Genomic DNA, 24,918 nt, shown 5'->3' on the forward strand with positions numbered 1-24,918 from the left:
AATTGTTTTTTTTTTTAATTTTTAATATATGTATGGTGTTGTGCCTGAACGTGTGTTTGTGTACTACATGTGTGCCTGGTATCCACCGACACCAGGAGGGTACACGGTCCCCTGGAACTAGCATTACAGACAGTGTGAGCCCTCATGTGGGTGCTTAGAATTGAACTCAGAGCCTCTGGAAACACAGCCAGTGCTCTTAACCACTGAGCCATCTCTCTAGCCCCTCAAAACAAAGTTTTAAGCACAAAATTTTGATGGAGACAAAGGATGGGAATATGTAGAAGCAGCAAAGCCCACAGGAGGTTTTCCCTTTCACCTTTTACTTATTTGTGTTTGTGTGTTTGTATGAAAGTATGGGCGCCGCTTCTCTGCAAGAGGACAGGGGGGCAAGAAGAAGAAGAAGGCCTTGGGTCTCCTGGAACTGGAGTTACAGATGGCTCTGGGCTGCCATGTAAGCACTGCGAACTGGATCCAGGTCCTTTGCAAGAGTAGTAGGTTGTCTTAACTGTCAAGCTATTTCTCCAGCCCCTATATGTGATTTTAAAGATGTCAATAATATTATATTTACTAAGTTGAATGACTGATAAATATTCATTTTATTATTATTATTTACTGGCTTAAATAAAAATATTACTATATTATGTGGTGTGTTGGATGTAATTATATACACACACACGTGTTGGTGCATGTGGAGGCCAGAAGTTGAGTTTTTTTTTTTGTTTTTTTTTTTTTTTGGTGTTTTCGAGACAGGGTTTCTCTGTATAGCCCTGGCTGTCCTGGAACTCACTCTGTAGACCAGGCTGGCCTCGGACTCAGAAATCCACCTGCCTCTGCTTCCCAAGTGCTGGGATTAAAGGCATGCACCACCACCGCCCGGCAGAGGTTGAGGTTTTATGTCCACCTTGTGTTTTGAGGTACATCTCTCCCTAGGACCTGGGACTTACTAATTAAACTAATCTAGCTAGCGGTCAAATTCTAGAGATCTACCTGTTTTCCCTACTCCAGAGCTGAAATCACAACAGAGTCTGCACAACAATGCTTGGCTTTTTAAGCAGGTGCTGGAGATTGAACTCACACCCTCATGTCTGTGTGGCAAGCAGTTTTGTAGCCAGGCTACCCCAGCCTCACACATGAAGGTCTGTGGTGAAGGTTGTTTGCAGAGAACCAGATCTCCTCTCCCCTCAGAGAGTGCCTGGCTTTCTCTAGCAAAATAGTTTATAACTTTTTATAATCTGAAAGGTTTTTAACTATTGCTTTAGATAGATTTCCTGAGTAATCTTATTATTGGCTTAGGAGTCTCCTCAGTGTTTCCCTTGCTCCTTAGTCTACACTGGGGAGGTCTCTCAACCTCTAGTTTGTGTGGGATAACTGGATATCTGTATGCTACTTGTTCTTACCTGAACACTCTTCTGATAAAAACAAGAAATAATCACCAAGGGATTCCAACCTACCTTACTTTGGAAGTATAGAAAGAGAGCACATGCCCACACTGAAATTGATAGCAGGGGACAGGCATTAGAGACAGTGAAACGTACAGGCACAGACAAAAGGCCCAAGAACATAACAAATGGGCAAAAGAAATACAGAGGAAGCTGTGTACACCAGAGAGACAAGACCAGAGCAGACAGAGAAGCGCAGGAACACAGGCTAGCAAGGGAAAAACAGAAGCAGCTGTGAGAAGCAAGCAGTGTTTCCAAGACAACACACAGAGAAAGACGACACCAGAGTGCAGCCAACAGCAATGGAAGTAAGTACCAGGTAAGACAGAAGACAAAGTAATGTTCGACACAGATACGTGCCCCACAGTTTACCAATACCAAGTTCTGCAGGCAGACAGGATGATGGGGGGATGCGGGCCAGACAGACAGAAGGGCAGCCAATCCGAAGCAGAGGTTGGAACAGAGAGGAAGACAGACAGCCAAGAGGAAAGACAGAACCAACAATTGAGGAGTTCAGGATCACAGGCCATTTAAGAAGCAAAAATGAGGGCACTGTGCATGATACGGAGAAGTTTGATCATCTTTCTCAAAAAATGTCTGTGTACGGTTCGAGTCTTTGTCTCTAAAATGCATGGAGAAGAGACAGAAGAAAAGGTTTGTGGGAAGGGTTAATAAAGAGCAAGATTTTTAGATAAGGAAGAAGGTAGACTTCTTGGACTGACTTAATGACCCCAAAGGATCTAGAGTCACTCACCCTTAAGACCTAGGCATGGTGGGTACATGCCTACAGATGTACACTTGGGAGCAGAGGAGGTCTTCAGGGCAAAGTGAACCTGGACTACACAGCTAGACTTTGTCTTCCTACAAAAGGAAAAGACAAAAATTGTAAGTATATACAAGAAAAGCAGCAGGTGTCTACCTGTTTCACATGCACGTAAGCACAGCTTGCCCGTCACTGCACCTGTGGTGACTACCTCCAGCAGCATAGCAGCTCACTCCTCTCAGTGTGAGCATGTCTTTCCATGACAAGGGTTTTAGTGAAGAGACCAGACCGCCGAGTGTGTGCTGTCACAGGTAACTCCCCAGGCTGCTGAGTGTGTGCTGTCACAGGTAACTCCCCAGGCTGCTGAGTGTGTGCTGTCACAGGTAACTCCCCAGGCTGACTGGGGAGGGGAAGGCCTTCCTGAGCATTTCTGTGGTAGTGAAAGCAAAGAGCAAGCAGTCAATTAAAAAGATGACACTCAGCTCTGTGAGACTTACAAGTTAGGATCAGATAGACAAATGGGAAGAGGTGTCAAAGCCCAGAGAAGTTAGGAAGTCCTGATGTGTGACAGGGTACCAGGGAACCTGGGAGAGGAGATAAGAACCACACCCACCAAGAAGTGACGGGAGTGTGTGTGCAGAGTGGTGGGGGTTCAGATGTGTGGACCTCCCTGAAGTGGCATCTAAAAAATCAGAATGATGACTGGCCCTGGGGAGACTCATTCCTGGCCTGGGAAAGAAGGCTATGTGGGAGACTTACTTTTATTTTTCATTAAAAGTCTTATTTTTAAAAGCACTTATTTTATGTGTGTGTGGTTTTGCTGCATGTATGTATATGCACTATATGTGTGCTTGAGGCTCTGGGTGGTTCAGGGTGTTAAAAATTCTCTATAACTGGAGTTACAGAAGGGTGGTGTGTGCCACCATGTGGGTACTGGTAATCAAACCCCAGTCCTTTACAAGAGCAACCAGTGCTGTTGACTGCTGACTCACGTCTTCAGCCCATACTTTATTTTTTATGTGTATGGGTATCTTGCCTCAGTGTTATGTATATCATTCACGTAATACCCCAAAACAACAGAAGAGGGCGTTGTATCCCTGGAACTGGGGTTACAAATGGTTGACAGCTCCCATGTCAGTACTGGTAATCAAACCTGGGTCCTCTGGAAGGACAGCCGATGCTCTTGATTAGTTAGCTGTCTCACTAGCCTTAGGTTTCATACTTTTGAGAATTTCATAGCATGTTTATATCGATCTGAAAGTTGACTGGGGAAAAATACCTAAAACAAACAAGAAGAAAAGCAAGCAGAGATGTGGACAGCCAGAACCTGCTAAGCAGACAGCAGAAAGCCAGGAAAATAGAGACTAGGAAACCAGCAAAAAGACTGAGGCAGGCAGATTGCCTGTGAAGGCAGCAAGGAGAGAGGGACAGAATTAAAAAGGAGGCAGGGTAAGGGGTATGGTACAAGAGGGACCCAGTGAAGGGCCGGGAGAGGAGCTAAGACCATTGGTGGGTTGTCAGCTGATAAGTAGAGTAAAAAGATACAAACTGAACAGTGGGAGAGCAGCAGGCAGGCAGGCAGGCAGGCAGGTGAGAGGAAACACGTGGAATGGAAACAAGTACAAGGTCAAGATGAGAGGCAAACCATGATGGGAAACTGTGGCGAGTCCTGGAAGGTAGACAAACCAAGAGATTCAGGCTTTAAAAGTGACAGAGACAGGCAGGCGGGGAGACAGATGGCTAGGGAGAGAGAGTGGTGGGCAAACAGCCAGAGAAGCAGACAGACAGCTAGGGAGAGAAAGCAGCTGCCAGCCAGCCAGGGAGGAGCAGGCAGGCAGGCAGGCAGGCATCATAACAGAAGCTAGCAGGTAGAGAGGCAGGCAGGAGCGAGGTGAGAAGACACATCAAGAGGTCACTAGGAAGCAAGAAGAGCAGGAACAGGTGCTGACAGGCTGGGGGCCCGGGGGGGGGGGGGGGTGTTGAACAGGAAAAGGCGCTGGGCAGATTAACAAGTGTTCTGCTAAAGAGACAAGGATGTAGGCCTGCACAGGGAAGCATACTGTCACCCTTAGACACCCACACCTGCAGACTGTGACACATGTGGCAGGCAGGCAGAGGTGCCTGGCACAGGAGAGGACACAAGAGACTGTTGCCACATGCTGTGCAATGTGGCGCACACTCAAGTGGAGACACTCTTTCGTGTCAGGATGATGCACACATGCATACTAGGGCCAGAAAGAGGGGGAGCCAGGCAGACTCAAGAAGAGCTATCCATATTCACAGACGGGAAGAGGGAAGTGAACACAGGACGGAGATGACCACCACTTAGAAATGATGAAGCCCTTAGAGTCAAAGGTGTAAGAAAAACAGTGTCATCGAGGGGTCAAGTGCACTTATAGAGAAGCCCACACATTCAAAGAGGGGATACCCATCCAGACTGGCAATGAGATGAGAGGGGACAAAATCAAATAATATGGGAGCATAGGCAACATAATTCCACGTGAAAAAAAAAAAAAAAGACAAACCAATGCTCAATGAACTAAAGTGTAGTGGGGACAGGGCAAACGGATCATCAATAAGAAACATTTTAGCAGTGTAAACAATATTACCTTAGACTATTCCTTTGTTATAAATCCTTCCTTGGTTGTTGCCCACCTTCCCCTCAAGGTTCCTGTGAATGCTAGGAGCCTCAGGGGCCAGTAGAGAGATGGTTTCCCCAGGCCATAGATGGGAAGCAACAAAGACAGATCAAAAGAATGGGGGGAAACTGGAAGGAAGAAAAGAGTCAAGAACGACAACAAAAATAAAAGAAGAAGAAGAAGAAGGTGGAGCTGGGCTATCTACCTTTCTTGCTTGGCTTCTGGGCAAGTTTATTCCAGTTGAGCCAGCTCTGTCAAATCTCTGTAGGAAAAACTTACTTCTGGACTCCCTGTCAACTGCTCATCTGATCCCTGCTAAAACTATAAACACTGGGATCCAGTTGGAAAGGACGGGTCAGCCGGTTCAGTGAAAAGGCCTGAGTGTCCCCCTACCTCGTTCCTCTCTTCTCAGCTGCCTTCCTCTCCCCGTGCCTCAGTTTCTTCTACTCTGTCAGTGTCGAAGGTCATGGAGGAAGAGACGTTTGCTGAAACAGGAGAAAAGAATTTCACAATCTTCAGATCTGACCCTCTCCTCTTTCTTCTAAAAATCTGTCCAATTCACTACCAAATTAATTTCTCAAGTCAGATGATTTTTACAAGCAAGCAACTGCAGGAGAGGAAGGGAAACAGTGGAGATAAAATTGACAACAATTACAAAACACCGAGAAGGCTGGGCGAAGGAGAGAATCAAACATGGACTCCTTTGAAAAAAACTCAATCATCGTATCTATTCATATCTCTCCCCCAAAAGTCACTAGGATTTCTGTCACTTTTTTTTTAACGAAAGAAGAAAAAAAAATCTAGTACCATTTCTCATTTAAAAGATACGAACACAATTAAATGCATTTTGACTTCAATGAGGTATGTAGTTATATATAAACATATATTTCATCTTTTTCCTTTTCAATGCCTGAAGGAAAAAAACCCTCACATCAAACCACTCCCTTCTGAAGTATTCAGAAAAAAAAAAAAAAAAGCTTTTCTTTAGAGAAGGAAGGTGGGGGGAGGAAGACTAGTAAAGAAAAGAAAAATTCAATCTAGTTGGACTAGTATCTAACTAGTTAACCTTTAACAATTTATGCTGATGTCAGACTGAGCATGAGTACTGATTAATGCCCCCCCAAATATTTTTATAAGGGGGGGAGTTAAGTCAGAGCAGCCATTTTTGTTTTATGCAGAAATCCTCCATGCCCCCCAACACTCTCTCTCTCTCTCTCTCTCTCTCTCTCTCTCTCAATACACAAGGAAATGTATTAATCTGTGCACTAATCAGTTATGAAAAAAGGGAGAAATTTGTGGGTTTCTGAGTAGAAGCTTGGAGATGGGATGTAACAGGGAGAAGGGGGGTGTATGAAAAATGAAATATTAAGCCAGCCATTTTGTTTTAAAAGGGGATTTTACCCCCCTCTCTCTCTCTTTATAGAGGGGGTGGCGGTGCTGGAGGGGGGGTTGTTTTAAAAATAATTTCAAGGCGGCCATCTTAGTGCCTCAGCTCTGAGAAATATTTCTGAGCGCCCCCCTCAGAATTTAAATATATTTAAAGCAACCGAGGGGGGTAGAGAGAAGTCGAAAACTTTTATATACATATATATAATTTTTTTTAAAAAACCGATCTCCCTTTCTTGTTCTCTTGGGAGGAAAGAGAGAAGGGGGAAAAAGTCCTTAAATTTTTCCAAGAACATTTTTGGGGGTGGTGCGGCCCCCCTCCTCAGACGCCGGCCCCGGGGGTGGGTGTTCTGGAGGGGGGTGGCCCGGGGGTTTGGGGGGCTGGGGGAGGCGGTGAGGAGGAGGAGGAGGACGCCGCCGCCGAGGAGGAGGAGGAGGAGGAGGTGGTGGTGGTAGCGGTGGGGGAGGCGGGCGGGCGGTGGGTGGGGGGGTGGTGGGGGGGCCAGAGCCACAGGATGGCTTCCCCTCTGAGGGACGAGGAGGAGGAGGAGGAGGAGATGGTGGTGTCGGAGGAGGAAGAAGAGGAGGAAGAAGAGGGCGACGAGGAGGAGGAGGAGGTGGAGGCGGCCGACGAGGACGATGAGGAGGAGGACGAAGAGGGAGTACTCGGGCGCGGGCCGGGCCACGACCGGGGCCGCGACCGCCACAGCCCCCCCAGCTGCCACCTCTTCCCGCCGCCGCCGCCGCCGCTGCCGCCGCCCCCGCCGCCAGGTAAGCGTCCGTCCGACTCCCGGGGCCCGAGCGGAGCCGCGGGGCCCCGCACCTACGGTTCGGCCGAGCCGAGGCGAGTCCCGGGCGCCTGGCCGGTCCAGACGGGGCCCGCGGTCCGGGCCTCCTCCCCTCCCCCGCTGCACCCCTCCCCCGCCGCTACCGCGGCCGCCGCCGCCGCCCGGGCTGGAGAGCGCAGGGAGCGAGCTGCGCGCGCGGACCGGGCCACTTGGTCGCGGCTTTCGGGGGAGGAGATTTATTTTTTTCACCCTCGGCGGGGAGGGGGTAGGCAGGAAACGGCCGTGGCGAAGCCAGGGCCCCCTCCCAGGCCGAACGAGGGACCGCGGAGACCCCGGCGACCGGACGGCGGCGTGGGGGGAGGGGCGCGTGGGGGAGGGGCGGCCGCGTGAGCGCCCCTGGGGCCCGGCCCCGGTGGGGTCGAACTGAAGCTGAGTGGGTTCGGTGTGTGGAGCTGACCGCCACCCGACGCCCTCCGCTGGGGACTTGGGCAAGCAGAGGTGGGACGGTGGCCCGCGGACCAGCCCCTCCACCTGCAGGGACTTCCGTGCCCGCCAACTTAGGGGTGTGCGGTGGCACGCGGGGGAGGGGTCCTGCGAATGTTTGTAGCGGCTGATGACTAGGGGCAGGTGGTGGCCACACTCCACGCAGACCACTTCCTGGAGTAAGACTTGGACCTACCCTCCACTCCCCCTAGCTGGCCGCTGAGATCCCGGGTCACTTCAGATCAGGAGAGACAGGAGAATGTCTGGGGAGCCAGATGCCCCCAGCCCCACCCTCGTCATCTCTGCCCCGGGCTCTTTTGTGTCAAGTGCAGTCCCCCTTCCCCCCCTCGTGACCCCGTCAGTCTGGGGTGGCCGAACTGCCCAGCTGTGACTCTCACGTGGCTGCCATTCACTGTCACTCTCTTGATGAAACCACCCACACACCCTGACCATGTTGGGGGGCGTGAACTGCCCACCCAGCTGCTCTGTCTTGACCGTCAGTCAGCACCCTTCTCCGAGATGACAAGTCACCTGGCACTGGAGTAGCACACCCAGCAGTGCTGGGGACAGACCCTTATCTGGATCAGTGGCCCCCCTCTCAGACCACCCTCCAAGTGGTCTAGCTTCTTTAGGATAGGTGTCGCCAACCTCTTATTGGGGACATCCACACCCCCAAGTCTCTGGCGGCGGAGCAGCACACATGCACCAAACTTTAAAACGTTATTTGTAAAACTATCTTATTGACCACTGTGACTTTTTGTCGGACGTGTTGAGACAGCCTGGGGGGGGGTTATTAAAATAATGTGTTTAATGCATACTGCATAAAGCCCACACTCCTCACCCCTAACCCTGCCAGGTTTACCTGTAAAAGGGGAAAAGTTTAGAAAAAAGTTATTCCAGCGAGCCTGGAGAATTCGATTGGAGTGGGGGGAAGAATAAAAGATCCTGAGGAGAGAGCTGCCCGCAGGGCTGCCTGCGGCAAGGTGTGAAAAAGAGGGAAAGGGGCTTGTCAGGTGAGTTAGGGGGTCGGTAGCTCTCGCCTAACTGTTCTGAACTCGGGGTCTGCTTTTGATCCCAGGCACTGGATGCCTGTAAGAGGAGAAGGAACGAGCCTAAGGTCGAGATGGGTCTTTGTGTGGCGTCCTCCCTCCCCCTTTGCTTTCTGAATCCTCGAGAAGCGTCAAATGCATTTGAATTTTTATGTTTAAAATGAAATCTCACCTCCTCGGTCTTCCTGGGCAATTTCATCTCCCTTCCAGCCCTCCAAGTCAAAATGACCCAGATACACCCCCTCAGATGACTTTCTGAGGTAAAACTTTCGGAAAATATTTTTAGCGTACTCATTATCCGTCTACCTAAGTGTGGGGAAAAATAAGTCTCCTCTTAAGGAGCTCTGCTCAGGCTGCCCGCCCTCGTCTCTTTCTGGAATATGAATTTGTACTCGTGAGAGCCTTCCATTGTTTTTCACTGCGACCGCTTTGATTCTCACCGTTTTGTTTTACATTCTTACCCAAGACCAATTTTTATCCCTTCCCCCCTCGCTCCAGTCTCCTTACATTGTTGAACGTTTAAAATAATAGCATTCGTGTTGCTGGGGGAGGGGAGCAGGAAGCTAAAGAAAAACCTCACTTCTTCTCCCTCCCCCTTCTGGCAAGTCTAGAGAAATAATATAACATAATATATAGATGTGATTCCTTGGGGGGTGGGGATGGGGGTGGGGAAATGATTGTGGGTGGTGCGGAAAATTCTGGTAGTTTCTTTGCAAAAGGTCTGAAAATACAAACCCACCTCCTGCATTCAGTACGCATGTGCGGTAGACCTATTATGGAGGTTCGTTGTGGGGGAGGGAGGGGAATTTGAGAAAAAAATAAATATAAGTGTGAGAGATTGATGGCGAGATTAGGAGAGAGGGGCGGGAGGAAGGCTCTTGCCCAGGCTCCTCCCACAGCCCTACTGCCAGACTCCTCCCTCGCCCTCCCCACCTTCCCGAGATCTGAGCCGGGATGTGGGAGAGTCTGGGCTTGCAGCCAGCTTTGAGAGGCTGCTGAGACAGAGGTTGGGGCTTAGATTTGCTTTATTACCCTCCCTTGCCTCTCCTCGCCATTCTTTCCCTCTGCTGGCCACCGACGTCGGCCTAAAACTGAGAACCTCCTGCCGGGCTGGGTGGGAAGTGGAGTTCACAGGCTTCCTCGCCCCACACACCCAGGGTGACCCAGGCGGCCTACTTCCCTGATCTTTAGCCAGTTGGCGTAGCCTGGCCTGCCCTTGCCACTTGCCCCGCGGTCTTCGTTTCCATGTTCATGTTAACCCAAGTCCCTAGAGTTAAGGGGAGCCAGCAGCTGGGCTTGACGTCTGACTTCCTATTACAGCCCTGGATCCGTTTTTGGTTTTTTTGTTTTTTTGTTTTTTTTGTTTTTTTTCCACACACTGCCTCTGGGCAGGCAGCCCCTTCGCATGCCCACACCCCAACCTAGAGTGTCTTTGATCACCCGCGACTGTGGAGGTAGAAGGAAAGGTAGCATCAGGCCGGAATCCCCAGCCCTGGGGTGTTAATTGTGGCTAATTTTCCCTTGGCTGTTGAGGGAAGGAATATTGCGTGTCCTAGAGCAAGAGGCTGGGCCAAGCCCTGGCTTCCCCCTCTGGCAGCAGCTGCCTCTACTTGGACAAGACAGGTCTGGCTGGTTAGTCTAGTGACTGGTGGGGGTGGTAGGTAAGCCAAGGCCCATTTCTGTGTGGTATCAGGGTTTAATCTTTGAGAAACAACTCTGGTCCCCAAACTTCAGCAGACTGGCAGGGGTCAGGAAGAATGGGGTGGTGGGATATCAGGGAAGGACCTGTCCTGGGCCCGCTGATAGAGCTCTCTGGGGAGAGAGCCAAGGGCACAGGTGTGCTGAAGCAGGTACAGGGGTGTGTGTGTGTGTGTGTGAATTTGAGACTGCATATGTTAGGTGTGTCTGTCTGTGTTTATATCCTTGTTTGTGTCCCTAAAATGTGTATATATAGATGAGCCAGCATGTCTGGGACAGATTTAGAGGTGAGATAAAGGTACAGCCTTTAGGAGTAGATGTAGAGGCAGGGGACTCCAGTGCAGGGAGGAGGACTATTTAGGGAATTTCGTTGACTTCCTTCTGCTGAGTTGGGATGTGATGGAGGCAGATACTGGTCTTGTGAGGAAGAGAGGATGACTAGCTGAGACTTTCTTTTACTCCAGTGATGCGTTGCTGTGATTATCTAAGAAAATGTAAATAGAGGCCTCCCTCTTGGCAAAAAGGATGTCAGGGCCCCAGGGTGTTAGTGTGAGAACCCAGGTGTCCACCTCTGGCTCTCGCTTCTCAGCATCTGGCTTAGGGAACTGCCAGCTTGTGTCTCCCTACTCCAAGTGCTGGGGTCAGGCCAGGCCAGCAGCTGGGCATGGCTTCCCCAGTTCCTGGGCAAGCTGCCAGCTGGCAAAGTGAGGGAGAAGGCAGGAGGAGCCCTGGCGAGCACTGAAAGGACCTGCCACAGTCTGAGCCGGTGGCCTAGAGTCTGGTCCCTTGTCAGTAGGAGGGGAGAAAAGGGAGTGGCTTGGCTGCTCTTCCTTTCTGACCCTTGACCTCCATTCAGAACCAGAGGATCCCAGAGTACTAGAAACACTGTTTGCATCCACTGAAGGGCAGCAAAATTTAGAGGAGTTAACGCCTGGGTTCCTAGAGAGTGCCACGGCAGCGGTAAGAAGGGGACAACGAAGGACCTCAGAGATTGGGACCCTCCAAGTTTAGGTTTTCTGGTGCTTTTTTCCTCCAAAGATAAGGATGACATTCGGCTGCTGCCTTCAGCGTTGGGTGTGAAGAAACGAAAACGAGGTCCCAAGAAGCAAAAGGAAAACAAGCCAGGCAAACCCCGGAAACGGAAGAAGCTTGTGAGTATCCTACAGCAAGGCTGGGGCCCTTTCCCAGAGGCCGAGTCTTCTCTGTTCCTGGTCACCTGGGCAGAGGGGTGCCTAGGGTCAAGAGACTTTCCCCTCCCTCACGCTCTCATCTGCCTCTCTTGGACCTGGAACCCTAACCTCTCTTTCTCCAACCTGGTACAGAGGCCAGTTGTCAGTGTAACTCGCCCTACGTCTGAGAGAAAGAGTTAAGAGCACACTGTCTCACTGAGGGGGTAGCTCAGTGCCTCCCATGTTTGAATTCTGAGTTTAATTCCCAATACAGAGGGAAAAAAAACAAAAACAAAAAAACAAAAACAAAACAAAACCAAGCCAAACCCACAGTCTTAGAGGAAGTGTGCATGAATTCAGAGCATAGGAATTCTCTGCCTTCCTGGACAGTCTATTTAACTCCCTGTGCCTCAGTTTCCTCTGGGAAAAAAAGTGAACAAAAATAGATCAATTGCTGTTTCATGGGATAGTTGTAAAGATGGAAAGAAATAAAATATGGTTCACGCTTAGAACAGTTCTTGGCACGTGGTGAGAATGAATAAATGTTATTTTTATTTCTCTTCCTTAGGACAGTGAAGAGGAATTTGGCTCAGAGCGAGATGAGTACCGGGAGAAGTCAGAGAGTGGAGGCAGCGAGTATGGAACTGGCCCAGGTCGGAAACGAAGAAGGAAGCACCGAGAAAAAAAAGAGAAAAAAACAAAAAGGAGGAAAAGGGGAGAAGGGGATGGGGGACACAAGGTAAGTAGAGTTATGGAGTGTGCACAGAGTGCTCAGAAATGGAGGGCGCCGCCGCGCTGGGCTTGTAAGGGATGGAGGGACGCCGCCGGGCTGGGCTTGTAAGGGATGGAGGAATGCCACCAGAGCTGGGCTTTGTAAGGGATGGAGGGACACCGCCAGAGCTGGGCTTTGTAGAGGATGGGGACTGGACTGGGCAGGAGAGCAGGACACTGGCCTCAGAGTGGCATTGAAGGATACTGGGAGAGGAGCCAGGGTGCCTCATTTTTACCATCCTGTCCTCCACTCAGCAGGTGGAGCAGAAGTCATCCGCAACCTTGCTTCTGACCTGGGGCTTGGAGGATGTGGAACATGTGTTCTCTGAGGAGGATTATCACACACTTACCAATTACAAAGCTTTCAGTCAGTTCATGAGGTACAACAGAACCGGGAATCCTTTCAGATAAATACTTAATTATTAGGGTATGGGCTGGGTCTCTCTGAAGTCTGTTTAAAATCTAAGAAAATGCTTCCCAGAAAAATTCATGACATGTACAGAAATAATTTTACACATATTTTCAGTCTATTCTTGGTCTGGGATCTACCAATCCCAGCTAAGAGTCCATCTTTCTCTAAGGTTGTGGGGACAGAGTTCATGAGTCTAGTACTAGGTTAGAGAATTTTCTAGAAGGTAGTGGGGAGAAGAAGGGCTTGAGCTGTGGGACTCTCAAAGCAGAGACTAATGTGAATGCCCCGGGGGGTGGGGATGTCTTAACACAGCTGCTCTGGTGCCCTGGAGGTACATGCAGAAGTTTAACACAGCAGTTTAGTGCCCTGGTTTCATCTTGGGCAAGTTCCTCAATTTTGTCAGTGCTTGGTTTTCTTATCTGTAAGCTAGAAATGCATGCTTTGTAGGAGCCTGTGTGGATTTGGTGGGAAGCTGAAAGCATAGCTCAGTGATCCTGGTATCTAGTAGCCTCGAGGGAGAATTGGTAGCTGTCCTTGGGAATATTTTATACCCCTGTTACAGACAGAATGTTTGTCAGCACTGAGGGTCATAGGAGCTTGCCACACCCCCTAGAGGAAAGCATGATGCCTGTCTCTTTTAAACTATCCCAAGGGAAACTTTCTTCAGGTTCCATGTAATTCAGTAAAATGCAGAAAATCAAAGCAAGTGTGCCATTGTGAGGGTGGAACTTGACAGGATATATTTTCTTTTTAACTTATTTTTACTTAGCTCATTATTTAAATTAATATATTTTTTTAACAGGACATATTTTCTCCACCCAAGAATGTTAGCATAAACTTAATTGATACAGGAGATGGCAGTATTCCCAGACCATCTGTGAAGGGTCTGAGTTTTCTGTTTCTATATTTTCAGGCCTCTAATTGCTAAGAAGAATCCTAAGATCCCAATGTCAAAGATGATGACCATCCTGGGGGCCAAGTGGAGAGAGTTCAGCGCCAATAACCCCTTCAAAGGGTCGGCAGCTGCTGTGGCAGCAGCAGCGGCAGCGGCAGCAGCAGCTGTAGCTGAGCAGGTGTCAGCTGCTGTCTCCTCAGCCACCCCCATAGCACCATCTGGACCCCCCCCTGCCCTTCCACCACCCCCTGCTCCTGAAATCCAGCCCCCACCCATCAGAAGAGCCAAAACCAAAGAGGGCAAAGGTAGGAACCCTCTTCTTCCAACCTCTGTAACCCTGCCTTCCAAACTGCATGGCTTCATGATCCCACAGCCCATGCGTTCCCAGCCTCCATTGCTGGGAGAAATGCTTCTCAGGAAAGGAGAAGTGAAGCCATGGCCCACGACGCAGTCCAGGGCTTCGTGTCATGGCCTATGGATTTTCTCCCCTCCTCCATATTCTCATTCAGGTCCAGGCCATAAGAGGAAGAATAAGAGCCCCCGAGTGCCCGACGGACGCAAGAAGCTTCGAGGGAAGAAGATGGCGCCACTCAAAATCAAGCTAGGGCTGCTGGGTGGCAGGAGGAAGAAGGCGGGCTCGGTGAGCAACCCTCCCCCCCTCTGCCCAGCACCCAGGTGTCAAGGACTGAATTCCATGAATAGTCCCTGAGGGAAGCTGGGGTAGGGACCTGCCCTTTGGGGATGCTAGACTCACGGTAGTGGGGCTCTGGGCAGTGTGTTTTTCAGAGTGATGAGGGCCCTGAACCAGAGGCCGAGGAGTCAGACCTGGACAGTGGTAGTGTCCATAGTGCCTCAGGCCGGCCTGATGGCCCTGTCCGTGCCAAGAAGCTGAAGCGAGGTCGGCCAGGAAGGAAGAAGAAGAAGGGTGAGGGCATGACCATGTGTGAGCCTTTCTGTGTATGGTATTCCTTTGTTATCTTTCTTCAGATATTCAAACCTTCTGTCTTTCCCTGAATCCCTTTCTTCTTTTCCCTGTTCCCTCTGTCTTAACTGGGGTATATGACAGTCCTGGGCTGTCCTACAGTGACTGGGGAGGAGGAAGTTGACGGCTACGAGACGGATCACCAGGATTACTGTGAGGTGTGCCAGCAGGGCGGGGAAATTATTCTGTGTGACACCTGCCCCCGTGCCTACCACCTCGTCTGCCTTGACCCTGAGCTTGACCGGGCTCCTGAGGGCAAATGGAGCTGCCCCCACTGTGTGAGTACCTGGTGCCTTCACTGTCCCGCCTATCTCTTCTCTTCTTGATTTCTGCTGTGGTTTTCTGGGCCTCTCAGCAGTAGGTACTCAAGAATCCAGAATCTTAATTGGGTCCTTTCTTTGAACACCTTATTCCCAGAGTCATTAAGTTTGGAAAGTCAGGGTATCCTGTGTGGTAGATCCCATGAGACTTTAATGCACATCTAGGGCTCAGTCATCTTGGTTTTCCTGTCTCTCCTTCTCTTCTTCTGTCTATGTCTGACTGCACCTGATGTCCTAGGAGAAGGAGGGGGTACAATGGGAGGCCAAGGAAGAGGAGGAAGAATATGAGGAGGAAGGGGAGGAAGGAGAGAAGGAGGAAGAGGATGATCACATGGAGTACTGCCGTGTGTGCAAGGACGGCGGAGAGCTCCTGTGCTGTGACGCTTGCATCTCTTCCTACCACATCCATTGTTTGAACCCCCCCCTGCCCGACATCCCCAATGGCGAGTGGCTGTGCCCACGGTGCACAGTAAGTGGAACCACATCCTTACCGTGCTCATCGTCCAGGGCCACCTTTCACCCATTTACCCATTCCCGAGGCCCAAACACCCAGCTCTTCCTTCGTTAGCCCCCACCTTGTGTTGTACCTTTGTCCTACCTAACAAGGAGCTCTCTCTGCCTCTTTCTTCCCTCTTTCTGTTACGTGCCCATCCTGAAGTGTCCTGTGCTAAAGGGCCGTGTTCAGAAGATCTTGCATTGGCGATGGGGGGAACCACCTGTGGCACTGCCAGCACCACAGCAGGCAGACGGGAATCCAGACGTCCCACCCCCTCGTCCTCTTCAAGGCAGATCAGAGCGAGAATTCTTTGTCAAGTGGGTGGGGCTGTCCTATTGGCACTGCTCCTGGGCAAAGGAGCTCCAGGTACAGAGACTTTTCCTGTCCCTATGGCTGGGGTCCCGTTCCCAGTCTCCTGCTCTGGGCAGCCAGCTCCTTTGTCATCTTTGCATTTAGAGGCTATTTCTTCTCTCTCTCTCTGCACCCCATCAGCTGGAAATCTTCCACTTGGTTATGTACCGAAACTATCAACGGAAAAATGACATGGACGAGCCCCCGCCACTGGACTATGGCTCTGGTGAGGATGATGGGAAGAGTGAGAAGCGCAAGGTAAAGGACCCGCACTACGCGGAGATGGAGGAGAAGTACTACCGCTTCGGCATCAAGCCGGAGTGGATGACTGTCCACCGCATCATTAACCATAGGTGAGTCCCTGCTCTGTGCAAAGGCCCACCTGGACCATGACACTGCTCTAAGGGTGGCGATGGTCCTACATAAACTAAATGAGCAATTGAAGTTTGGCGACTGTCTCTGTAGCTCCAGCCCTTCTGGCCCTGCTTCTTCTAGGGAACTTGAGAAACCAGGAGGAAAGCTCAGTCCAGCATTCTGTAGAGTCAGCAGACTCTAGTAGCATAAGGATGGGGACGGGGCATGAAAACAAGCTCTGAGAAACCGAGAAGCAGGTCGTCCAGATGAGTGTCTCAGAGTGTGTCTACCACTGCCGAGCACTAGCTCCTCTACACAAAGTATGAGCCATCAGATGGGACATTTGTTGGTTTGCTTGCTGCTCAGCCTAGTGCCTCAGTCCCTGGTTGGCTCATTTTAGACACTCACAAACCCTGTCTGGTGAGGGAGTGACCCTTTGGGCTGTCTTGGATGTTCTGTGATGGGTGTCTTACAGACTGTAACAGATGCTGTGTTTATTGACACTTTATCTATCAGAATTTTGTGTAATGTGTGATCCATATTACTCTTCTTTCCTCTTGTTCCTCTTCTGGGTCTCCTGTCGAACAGTATGGATAAAAAGGGGAATTACCACTATCTTGTGAAATGGAAGGATCTGCCTTACGACCAGTCTACGTGGGAGGAGGATGAGATGAACATCCCTGAGTATGATGACCATAAGCAGAGCTACTGGAGACATCGGTGAGGGTGCCAGCTCAGTGGCCATGAAAACTAAGGGGAGATGCTGTTCCAGACAGACCAGGCTAGGGCAGGTCCAGCCTCAGCTGCGGCTTTGGCTGGGTTTGGTAGGGGTAGCATAAGGAGGAGCAGTAAGATCCGGCCAGCCTGGAAGGATGGTCTAGGAGCTAAGAGCTCTTGTAGAGGATCAGAGTTCAGCTCCCAGCACCTATATCTGGGGCTTAGAACCTCCTGTGACTCCAGACACTTTCAGGGGACCAGATACTTCTTCTGGCCTCTGAGGGCATCCCCACACGATAGATAGATAGATAGATAGATAGATAGATAGATAGATAGATAGATAGATAAAACTACATCTAAAAAGTAAGAAGAGAAACTAAGATCTGATCTGAGAAATGGTTAGGAGGACACCTGGAAGAGAATGACGGGTGCTCAAGAAATCCCAGAGGTGGAAAGTGTAGGATAGAGCCGGCAAGATGGCTTAGTGGGTAACGGTACTTGCCTTTAAGGCTGGCACCCGAGTTCATTCCCTAGGCTCTGCATGGTGGAATGAGAGAACCAGTTTCTACAGTTGTCCTGTGACTTCTGTTCTCCGTAAATGTAATTAGAGTTTTTTGTTTGTTTGTTTGTTTGTTTAAAATGCATTGGAGAAAGAAAGTGAGAAGATCTGAGAAAAGGGTTTAGGCAGAGGGAGGCAGGTCTGGGGTGGGTTTAGAAAAGACCTCCCCAGGACCTCACTAAACACTCACTTTTTTCTCAGTGAGCTAATTATGGGTGAAGACCCCGCACAGCCTCGAAAGTATAAGAAGAAGAAGAAGGAGTTACAGGGTGATGGGCCTCCCAGTTCACCTACTAATGACGTAAGTTTTTTTTTTTTCCCTGCCACTACAGCACTGGGACTGGAGCTGTCAGCAGCCTCTGAACAGTGGCTTTTCTCCACCATTCACCCTTGCCCTCTCTAGAGGGGCTAGCGATTTGACCATAGGAATTGGGGTGCTAACAGCAGTCGAAGCCCAGTTTCTTTCCGAGCCAACCCTTCCTAGTGGTGCTGCTTGGTGATGATTTAGAGATGGGGTGTGTGTGTGTGTGTGTGTGTGTGTGTGTGTGTGTGTGTGTGTGTGTGTGTGACTGAAGACTCAGTCCATAGCTGTGGAAATTGTAATCCACCTTTTACCAGAGCCAGGGCGGGGCAGAAGTACCCTCAGCTGTTCGCTTGAACCTTGCGATGTCTTGACTCCACAGCCAACCGTGAAATATGAGACTCAGCCCCGGTTTATCACAGCCACAGGAGGCACACTGCACATGTACCAGCTGGAAGGGCTGAACTGGCTGCGCTTCTCATGGGCCCAAGGCACTGACACGATTCTGGCTGATGAGATGGGGCTGGGCAAGACCATCCAAACTATTGTCTTTCTCTACTCACTGTATAAGGAGGTATGTGTTGGATTCTAGGCCCCTGAGGGGGCTGAGGCCTAGCCTGGACTAGGAGGGTGGAAGGCTAGAGCAGGCAGCAGGCAGACTGGTGTGCACCCTTGAGCCAGGACTAAAGGTGCTCCCCCCTGACTCCAGGGCCACACTAAAGGTCCCTTCCTGGTAAGTGCTCCACTCTCTACCATCATCAACTGGGAACGGGAGTTCCAGATGTGGGCACCCAAGTTCTATGTGGTCACATACACGGGCGACAAGGACAGCCGGGCCATTATTCGAGAAAATGAGTTTTCGTTTGAGGATAATGCCATAAAAGGCGGGAAGAAAGCTTTCAAGATGAAGGTAAGTACCTCTGTCTCATGCTTTGAGACCCTTAGGTCTGCCATCTCTTTGTCCCAACCAGGAAGTCCTCTCCTTATCTTTGTGCCTCTGTACTCCATAGTAGATTCTCCTGGGAGCATGTGCAACTCTGTCAGTGTTAGGCATAGGGCTGGAAATTTAAAGGTTGTGTTGGTAGTCCCAGAACAGCTGGCTTCCTGAGGGAATCATAGGCTCTTGATAAAGACTGCGGGCTGGAGATGTAGGAGGGGCGGATGTGGAGATGTGGAAGGGGCATGTTAAGTGGCGGATGGATGGGCAATGCTTGTGTTGGCAGAGAGAGGCACAGGTGAAGTTCCACGTCCTCCTGACATCATACGAGCTGATCACCATCGACCAGGCAGCACTTGGCTCCATCCGCTGGGCCTGTCTTGTGGTGGATGAAGCCCACCGACTAAAGAACAACCAGTCCAAGGTGAGTGAGAGCCCCACTCCAGGGACTCTGAGGCTGTGCAGTCCAAGGTGAGTGAGAGCCCCACTCCAGGGACTCTGAGGCTGTGGAGGCCTTGTGTTGATCCTTGAAGAAACTATAACAAAACTAGTCTGGCTTGTTGTAGGTAAGGTTCCCATCATAGTGGAGAAAGGACTGTGCTGCAGGAGGGGACAGGCTAGGGCTGGGGTCTCTGATCCTGAGGGAAATGGGAATTCTGGAGCTGGCAACTGGTTACAAGTCTGTGAAGTGAGACAGCCGCTTGGCGCTGAAAGCCCTTTCTTTCCCTTGCCTGTCCTTGTCCCACTCCCTAGTTTTTCAGGGTCCTCAATGGCTACAAGATAGATCATAAGTTGTTGTTGACGGGGACACCGCTGCAGAATAACCTGGAAGAGCTCTTCCACCTTCTCAACTTCCTCACTCCAGAGAGGTTTAAGTAAGTGGCTCACCAGGGTGGTCTGCAGGGAGGAGAGCAGCACAAAGACTTGTAGAGGTAGAGCCCAAGGTCAGAGTCAAAGAACCCCCCTTGTCTGATTTCTTATCTCTTTGTGTCTGTTAGCAACTTGGAGGGCTTCCTGGAGGAGTTTGCTGACATATCCAAAGAGGACCAGATTAAGAAACTGCATGATTTACTGGGGCCACATATGCTTCGGAGACTCAAGGCAGATGTCTTTAAGAACATGCCAGCCAAGACCGAGCTCATTGTTCGAGTGGAGCTAAGCCCCATGCAGAAGTGAGACTTGGGGCAGGCCGTCAGACTTGGGGGTGGCACTTGGGTGGTAGCTCTCCTGGAGTTTGGCCACATTAGAAGTGGTTTCTGCCCACACTTTTAATCCTAGCACTTGGGTGGGAGGCAGAGACAGATGGATCTTTGAGTCTGAGGTTAGTTTGGTCTGCAGAATGAGTTCCAGGATATCCAGGGCTACACAGAGAAGCCCTGTTTAAACAAGAAGAAGAAGTAATAAGCTTCTTTATTATTTATATCTCTTGTACATCTCTACCCTGGTCTTTAGGAAATACTATAAGTACATCCTAACTCGAAATTTTGAGGCCTTGAACTCTCGAGGCGGTGGGAACCAAGTGTCCCTGCTTAACATCATGATGGACCTTAAGAAGTGCTGCAACCACCCGTACCTCTTCCCCGTGGCTGCTATGGTAGGAACAGACGGGCGGGGAGGGGGGACTGACAGATCACGTGGCGGGGATGGAGCCGGGTTGCCTTGGCTTCTCCAGGCACTGTAGGAGTGAGGAGTATACTGACCCTCATTTCTCCTTTTCCTCTCTTTTCAGGAGTCTCCTAAACTTCCCAGTGGGGCTTATGAGGGTGGGGCACTTATTAAGTCATCAGGGAAGCTTCTACTGCTGCAGAAAATGCTGCGTAAGCTGAAGGAGCAGGGACACAGAGTGCTCATCTTCTCCCAGGTGACCGTCCCGTCCCCTTCGCTTTCTCTTCATATCTGTCCTTTGTCGCCATTCACCACCAGACTTCAATGCCCGTCCTCATTCATGCGGCTCCTCTACTGTGAAAGGCTGAGATCCTGCCCACAGCTTGTCTTGACCTAGGCAGGCAAGGTGGTGTCTGCTTATAGTCCCTGAATTTGGGATGCTGAGGCTGAAGTCAGTCTAAACATAGCGAGACCGTGTGCTCAAGTGAACAGAGGGCCAATGGCTAGGTTCAGTGGTGGAGCACTTCCCTTGCTTGCATGGCATTATGGATTAGATCCCTAGTACTGGACAAACAAAAGTATAAGTGGGCTGGGCGTGGTAGTGCATCCCTTTAATCCAGCCTGCACATAGCAACTTCCAGGCCAGCTAGGCCTACACAGTGAGACCTTGTCTTTAAAAATAAAAGGCCTGGCATGGCTGGCTCATCCCTGGATCATCCTTGTTCCTAAGAAGAGACTAGTACCAGTTACCAGCCTTATGTGTGAATGCAGTAGGGACCGCAGGCCTTTTAGGATTCTAATGAATCCTCTACTTTAGAGAAAATCACACACCGGTTTTATGGGATTTTAAAAGTATTTATATAGGTTTCATGGGTCTCAGAGAACCTGTGCCTTACGAGAAATGATCTTAAATCAAAAGACTTTGAGGTAGAGCATGCGGGCCGGGGACAGGCGGAGTGAGTCGACATGGGAGCGTGCAGCATGCAGCAGGGTGGTTGTGTTTAGGTATGAGGCTTGGGGATTTGTTGTAGTAAAGGGTCACTTTGGGGAGGTAGGCCTGAGCTGCTGTTGTGGTCTTCTGGACTCCTGCTGTCCCCTTTTCAGATGACCAAAATGTTAGACCTTCTGGAGGACTTCCTAGACTATGAAGGCTACAAGTATGAGCGTATCGATGGCGGCATCACGGGAGCCCTCAGGCAGGAAGCCATTGACCGCTTTAATGGTGAGGAGAAAATACCATGCTGTCTATGGACATGGGAGGCCTGAGACCATCCATCATGTCCTTAGGATGGGGGATGGTGAGGGGAAGCTGGAAACTTAGACTAGGGCTTAGGATGTAGTGGTTTATAGTTGGAGCATCTAGCAGCCAGGGGTAAACTTGGCCTCTTACTTCTCATGTCCTAGCTCCTGGTGCCCAACAGTTCTGCTTCCTCCTGTCCACCCGAGCTGGTGGCCTGGGCATCAACTTGGCCACTGCTGACACCGTCATCATTTTCGATTCTGATTGGAACCCCCATAATGATATCCAGGTGGGAACCTGCGTCCTACATCCCCTGTAACATTCAGCAAGTTGCCATGGGTTCATGAAGGACATTGTTCTGCTCAGGAATGAGTTTTAGAGAGAAGGCCTTTCCCAACCTGTGTCAGCTTCTCTCTGTCACTCTCTTGGCTGGCCTCTATTTTCTCCTGCCCCTGTAGGCCTTCAGCAGAGCCCATCGGATTGGCCAGGCTAACAAAGTGATGATTTACCGGTTTGTGACCCGAGCCTCTGTGGAAGAACGAATCACTCAGGTGGCTAAGAGAAAGATGATGCTGACACACCTGGTTGTCCGTCCAGGCCTGGGCTCCAAGGCTGGCTCTATGTCCAAGCAGGAGCTGGATGACATCCTCAAATTTGGCACCGAGGAGCTATTCAAGGATGAAAATGAGGGTGAGGACTTTTATAGCTCTCTAAAAGTAGTCCCTGGGGATCCCCACCCCCCAAAAAAGAGAAAGAAAAAAAACCCCAAAACCTCAAAAAAAAAAAAAAAAAAATCAAAATTTTCCTCTCAGCCTGTAAGGACAAATCCCTCCTTTCTGGTAGTCCCGAGAGAGAGTCAGCCACCTAAGGAAACAAAGTGGAAGACACTGTATGTGAGCCCCCAGGGGGCAGTCATTTCCTCCAGGGCCCAGTGAGAAGGAGAAGAAGCATCTTACCCATCCCGGCTAAACTGTGCCTGAGTTTCTGGCCAATACCTCAGGTCCTCTTCTGTCCCTGTCTCTGCCAGGGGAGAATAAGGAGGAGGATAGCAGTGTGATCCACTATGACAATGAAGCCATCGCTCGACTGCTGGACCGAAACCAGGATGCGACTGAGGACACAGATGTGCAGAACATGAACGAATACCTCAGCTCCTTCAAGGTGGCACAGTATGTCGTGCGCGAAGAAGACAAGGTGAGAGGCTTGAGGCCACATCCTGTCTCTTCTCCTGCACTCTTATTTTTGACTTATTCTCTCATCTTGGTCCCCAGCAAAAAGCAACAGTGTTTCTCAAACAATTTCTCATTTTGATAGATGGGACTAGACTTTGGAAAGACACCTAGGCACAGAAAGTTCTTGTAGTCACAGAACTGAGTCTGTGGGAGCAAGTAAGGGGAGCAAGGAGAGGTTTAGAGAGGGAACCAGAACACTGCAGGGGAGAGGTGGTAGGAAGAATGTGCAGCACCCAGAAGCTGGATGCTGGGTCTGAAAGCGTCAGGCAGGATTTGGCCAGTGCAGGAGACAGAGATTGGGATGCAGCCATGGGATGAGTGAGGAGGGAGGCTGCCAGCCTTCATTCTGCTGCCCTTCAGATTGAGGAGATCGAGCGAGAGATCATCAAGCAGGAGGAGAACGTGGACCCTGACTACTGGGAGAAGCTGCTGAGGCATCACTACGAGCAGCAGCAAGAAGACCTTGCCCGGAACCTAGGCAAGGGCAAGCGGGTTCGGAAGCAGGTTAACTACAATGATGCCGCCCAGGAGGATCAAGGTGAGAGTTGCTCCTGATGAGAGGGGAGGGGAAGATGGGATGGATGGAGCTTCCAAGGCTGGGGCTGTAGAAAGGGAAGGCTGGGGGATTGGGATGGATCAGGAGAAGCTTTTCTAAGGCCAGATGGAATTGTGGGGATTCAACTATCCAGGGACTACACAGGGATTCGGTGAGCACAGAGTCTCACTGTTTATAGAGTAGCTTTGACAGGCGTCAGAGTGGTAAAGTATGTGGTACCCAAAGGCTAAAGATGGCTCAGGATATATGACCCAGAGTCTCCATTAGGACCAAGGACAGGGTGCAGGTGGAGAAATGTCCATGAGGAGGAATCCGAGTGGGGAGGGCCTCAGTATGGTTCCTGCTTTTCATGGAGCCCTCTGTGTCCCTCACAGATAACCAGTCTGAGTACTCAGTGGGGTCTGAGGAGGAGGACGAGGACTTCGACGAGCGTCCTGAAGGTAGTATCTTTTTCTCGACTTTCTGACTCCACTCTCTCACTTCACTTTCTAGTTTTCTTTAAGCCCACTATTTTTTTTTAAAGATTTATTTTTCTTTTTAATGTGTATTATTTTCCCTGCATGTATATCTGTGTACTACCTGCATGCCTAGTACCTGCAGAGGCTAGAAGAGGGCATCAGATCCACCAAAACTGGAGTTAGAGATGGTTGTGAGCCACTATGTAGGTGCTGGAAATTAAACCCTGGGCTCTTAATTGCTGAGCCATCTCTCTAGCCTCTGAGCCCCCTATTTTTATGCAATAAAATGCTTTGTTTTTGCATGAGAACACGATAGCACACACTTTTAATGTCGGCACTTACAAAGCAGGATGTGAGTTTGAGGCATTCTAATTGCATAGCCAGCCTGCACCTAAAAAGGCAATAATGCCCTGTTGGTAGGAAAACCAAAGATGGCACACAGGAAGGAAGTGTTGTCTGTCATCTCTCCGTTGTCGAATTCAGAGCAGATAGCCATATGGTAGCAGATGGTCTTATGTCAAGAAAGGTGTTGAGGTGGGACACTGCATACCTGCAGGCCCAGCCACTAGGAAGGTTAGACAGGATCACTCAAGTCCAGGGATTGACAGCCTGGCCAAGACAACCTCATCTGAGGGTACAAACACATACACAGAAACCAAACAGGAAGATTAGGTTATTTCACTTTCTCATGAGTAACATTGTCTGTCAGGTATTAGTTATTAATTTTTAAATATTTTTTTTTTTTAGCTTTAGTAGGTAGTAGTACTGACAACATGCTTGCAAGAAAATTAGAGGTGAAAGTGACACAGGCCAGCCCTGTGTTTTGTGTGTTATGGGGATGGATATAAAGAAGACTAAGGGCTTAGAGGAAGTGATGTCTCCACTAATCGGTGTCACCCTTTCCCTTAGGCCGTCGACAGTCAAAGAGGCAGCTTCGAAATGAGAAGGACAAGCCACTGCCTCCATTGCTGGCTCGAGTTGGGGGCAACATTGAAGTGAGACTTTGGCCTGGGCACTTTGCATGATCACTAGGGAGAAAACAGTGGTGGGGGTGGGGGTGCACTGGGAATTGAGGACTGGGCCACCAGCGATAGAAAGGACTTCAGGCTCCTAATCACTCATGGCCCTGCCTCTGCCTCACCTCCAGGTATTGGGGTTCAATACCCGACAACGGAAGGCTTTTCTTAATGCCGTGATGCGCTGGGGGATGCCACCGCAGGATGCTTTCACCACACAGTGGCTAGTGAGAGACCTGAGGGGCAAAACAGAGAAGGAGTTTAAGTGAGTGTGGGTGACTTGGAGGTGAACTGAATCGGGG

The 24,918-nt window shown here is 50.1% G+C and overlaps 1 protein-coding gene and 1 long non-coding RNA gene across 13 annotated transcripts in view; one reads left to right on the forward strand and one right to left on the reverse strand.

The window, feature by feature from the left end:
• LOC117711733 (uncharacterized) overlaps positions 1-8,740 on the reverse strand; it is a 27,138-nt gene extending 18,398 nt beyond the window's left edge. The window contains exons 1-4 of one of the 5 annotated variants that reach the window (XR_013111247.1): positions 8,720-8,740; positions 5,235-5,326; positions 2,401-2,632; positions 2,194-2,300 (exon numbers count right to left, since the gene is read on the reverse strand). This is a non-coding gene — a long non-coding RNA (uncharacterized LOC117711733). Of the gene's footprint in view, positions 1-2,193; positions 2,301-2,400; positions 2,633-5,234; positions 5,327-6,952; positions 7,195-7,694; positions 7,789-8,719 lie in introns of those variants that run through there. The other 4 variants (XR_013111246.1, XR_004607147.2, XR_013111245.1 and 1 more) reach the window with 4 other exon arrangements.
• Positions 6,714-24,918, forward strand: part of Chd3 (chromodomain helicase DNA binding protein 3) — a 25,681-nt gene continuing 7,476 nt past the window's right edge. For 6 of the 8 annotated variants that reach the window (XM_034507553.2, XM_034507558.2, XM_034507554.2 and 3 more), the window contains exons 1-28: positions 6,714-6,998; positions 11,284-11,396; positions 11,983-12,153; positions 12,441-12,565; positions 13,511-13,797; positions 14,002-14,132; positions 14,267-14,417; positions 14,559-14,752; positions 15,033-15,263; positions 15,453-15,656; positions 15,783-15,994; positions 16,584-16,715; positions 17,473-17,572; positions 17,955-18,146; positions 18,282-18,482; positions 18,796-18,933; positions 19,263-19,384; positions 19,508-19,681; positions 19,962-20,103; positions 20,239-20,370; positions 21,219-21,336; positions 21,519-21,643; positions 21,813-22,044; positions 22,382-22,548; positions 22,947-23,124; positions 23,517-23,582; positions 24,510-24,595; positions 24,748-24,881. In XM_034507553.2, the coding sequence (XP_034363444.1) occupies positions 6,743-6,998; positions 11,284-11,396; positions 11,983-12,153; positions 12,441-12,565; positions 13,511-13,797; positions 14,002-14,132; positions 14,267-14,417; positions 14,559-14,752; positions 15,033-15,263; positions 15,453-15,656; positions 15,783-15,994; positions 16,584-16,715; positions 17,473-17,572; positions 17,955-18,146; positions 18,282-18,482; positions 18,796-18,933; positions 19,263-19,384; positions 19,508-19,681; positions 19,962-20,103; positions 20,239-20,370; positions 21,219-21,336; positions 21,519-21,643; positions 21,813-22,044; positions 22,382-22,548; positions 22,947-23,124; positions 23,517-23,582; positions 24,510-24,595; positions 24,748-24,881 (4,514 nt within the window). In that variant the 5' untranslated portion in view covers positions 6,714-6,742. The remainder of the gene's footprint in view (positions 6,999-11,283; positions 11,397-11,982; positions 12,154-12,440; positions 12,566-13,510; positions 13,798-14,001; positions 14,133-14,266; positions 14,418-14,558; positions 14,753-15,032; positions 15,264-15,452; positions 15,657-15,782; positions 15,995-16,583; positions 16,716-17,472; positions 17,573-17,954; positions 18,147-18,281; positions 18,483-18,795; positions 18,934-19,262; positions 19,385-19,507; positions 19,682-19,961; positions 20,104-20,238; positions 20,371-21,218; positions 21,337-21,518; positions 21,644-21,812; positions 22,045-22,381; positions 22,549-22,946; positions 23,125-23,516; positions 23,583-24,509; positions 24,596-24,747; positions 24,882-24,918) is intronic. The other 2 variants (XM_034507555.2, XM_034507561.2) reach the window with 1 other exon arrangement.

This window comes from Arvicanthis niloticus, chromosome 6, assembly GCF_011762505.2.
Source record: "Arvicanthis niloticus isolate mArvNil1 chromosome 6, mArvNil1.pat.X, whole genome shotgun sequence".
NCBI classification, from domain to species: domain Eukaryota; kingdom Metazoa; phylum Chordata; class Mammalia; order Rodentia; family Muridae; genus Arvicanthis; species Arvicanthis niloticus.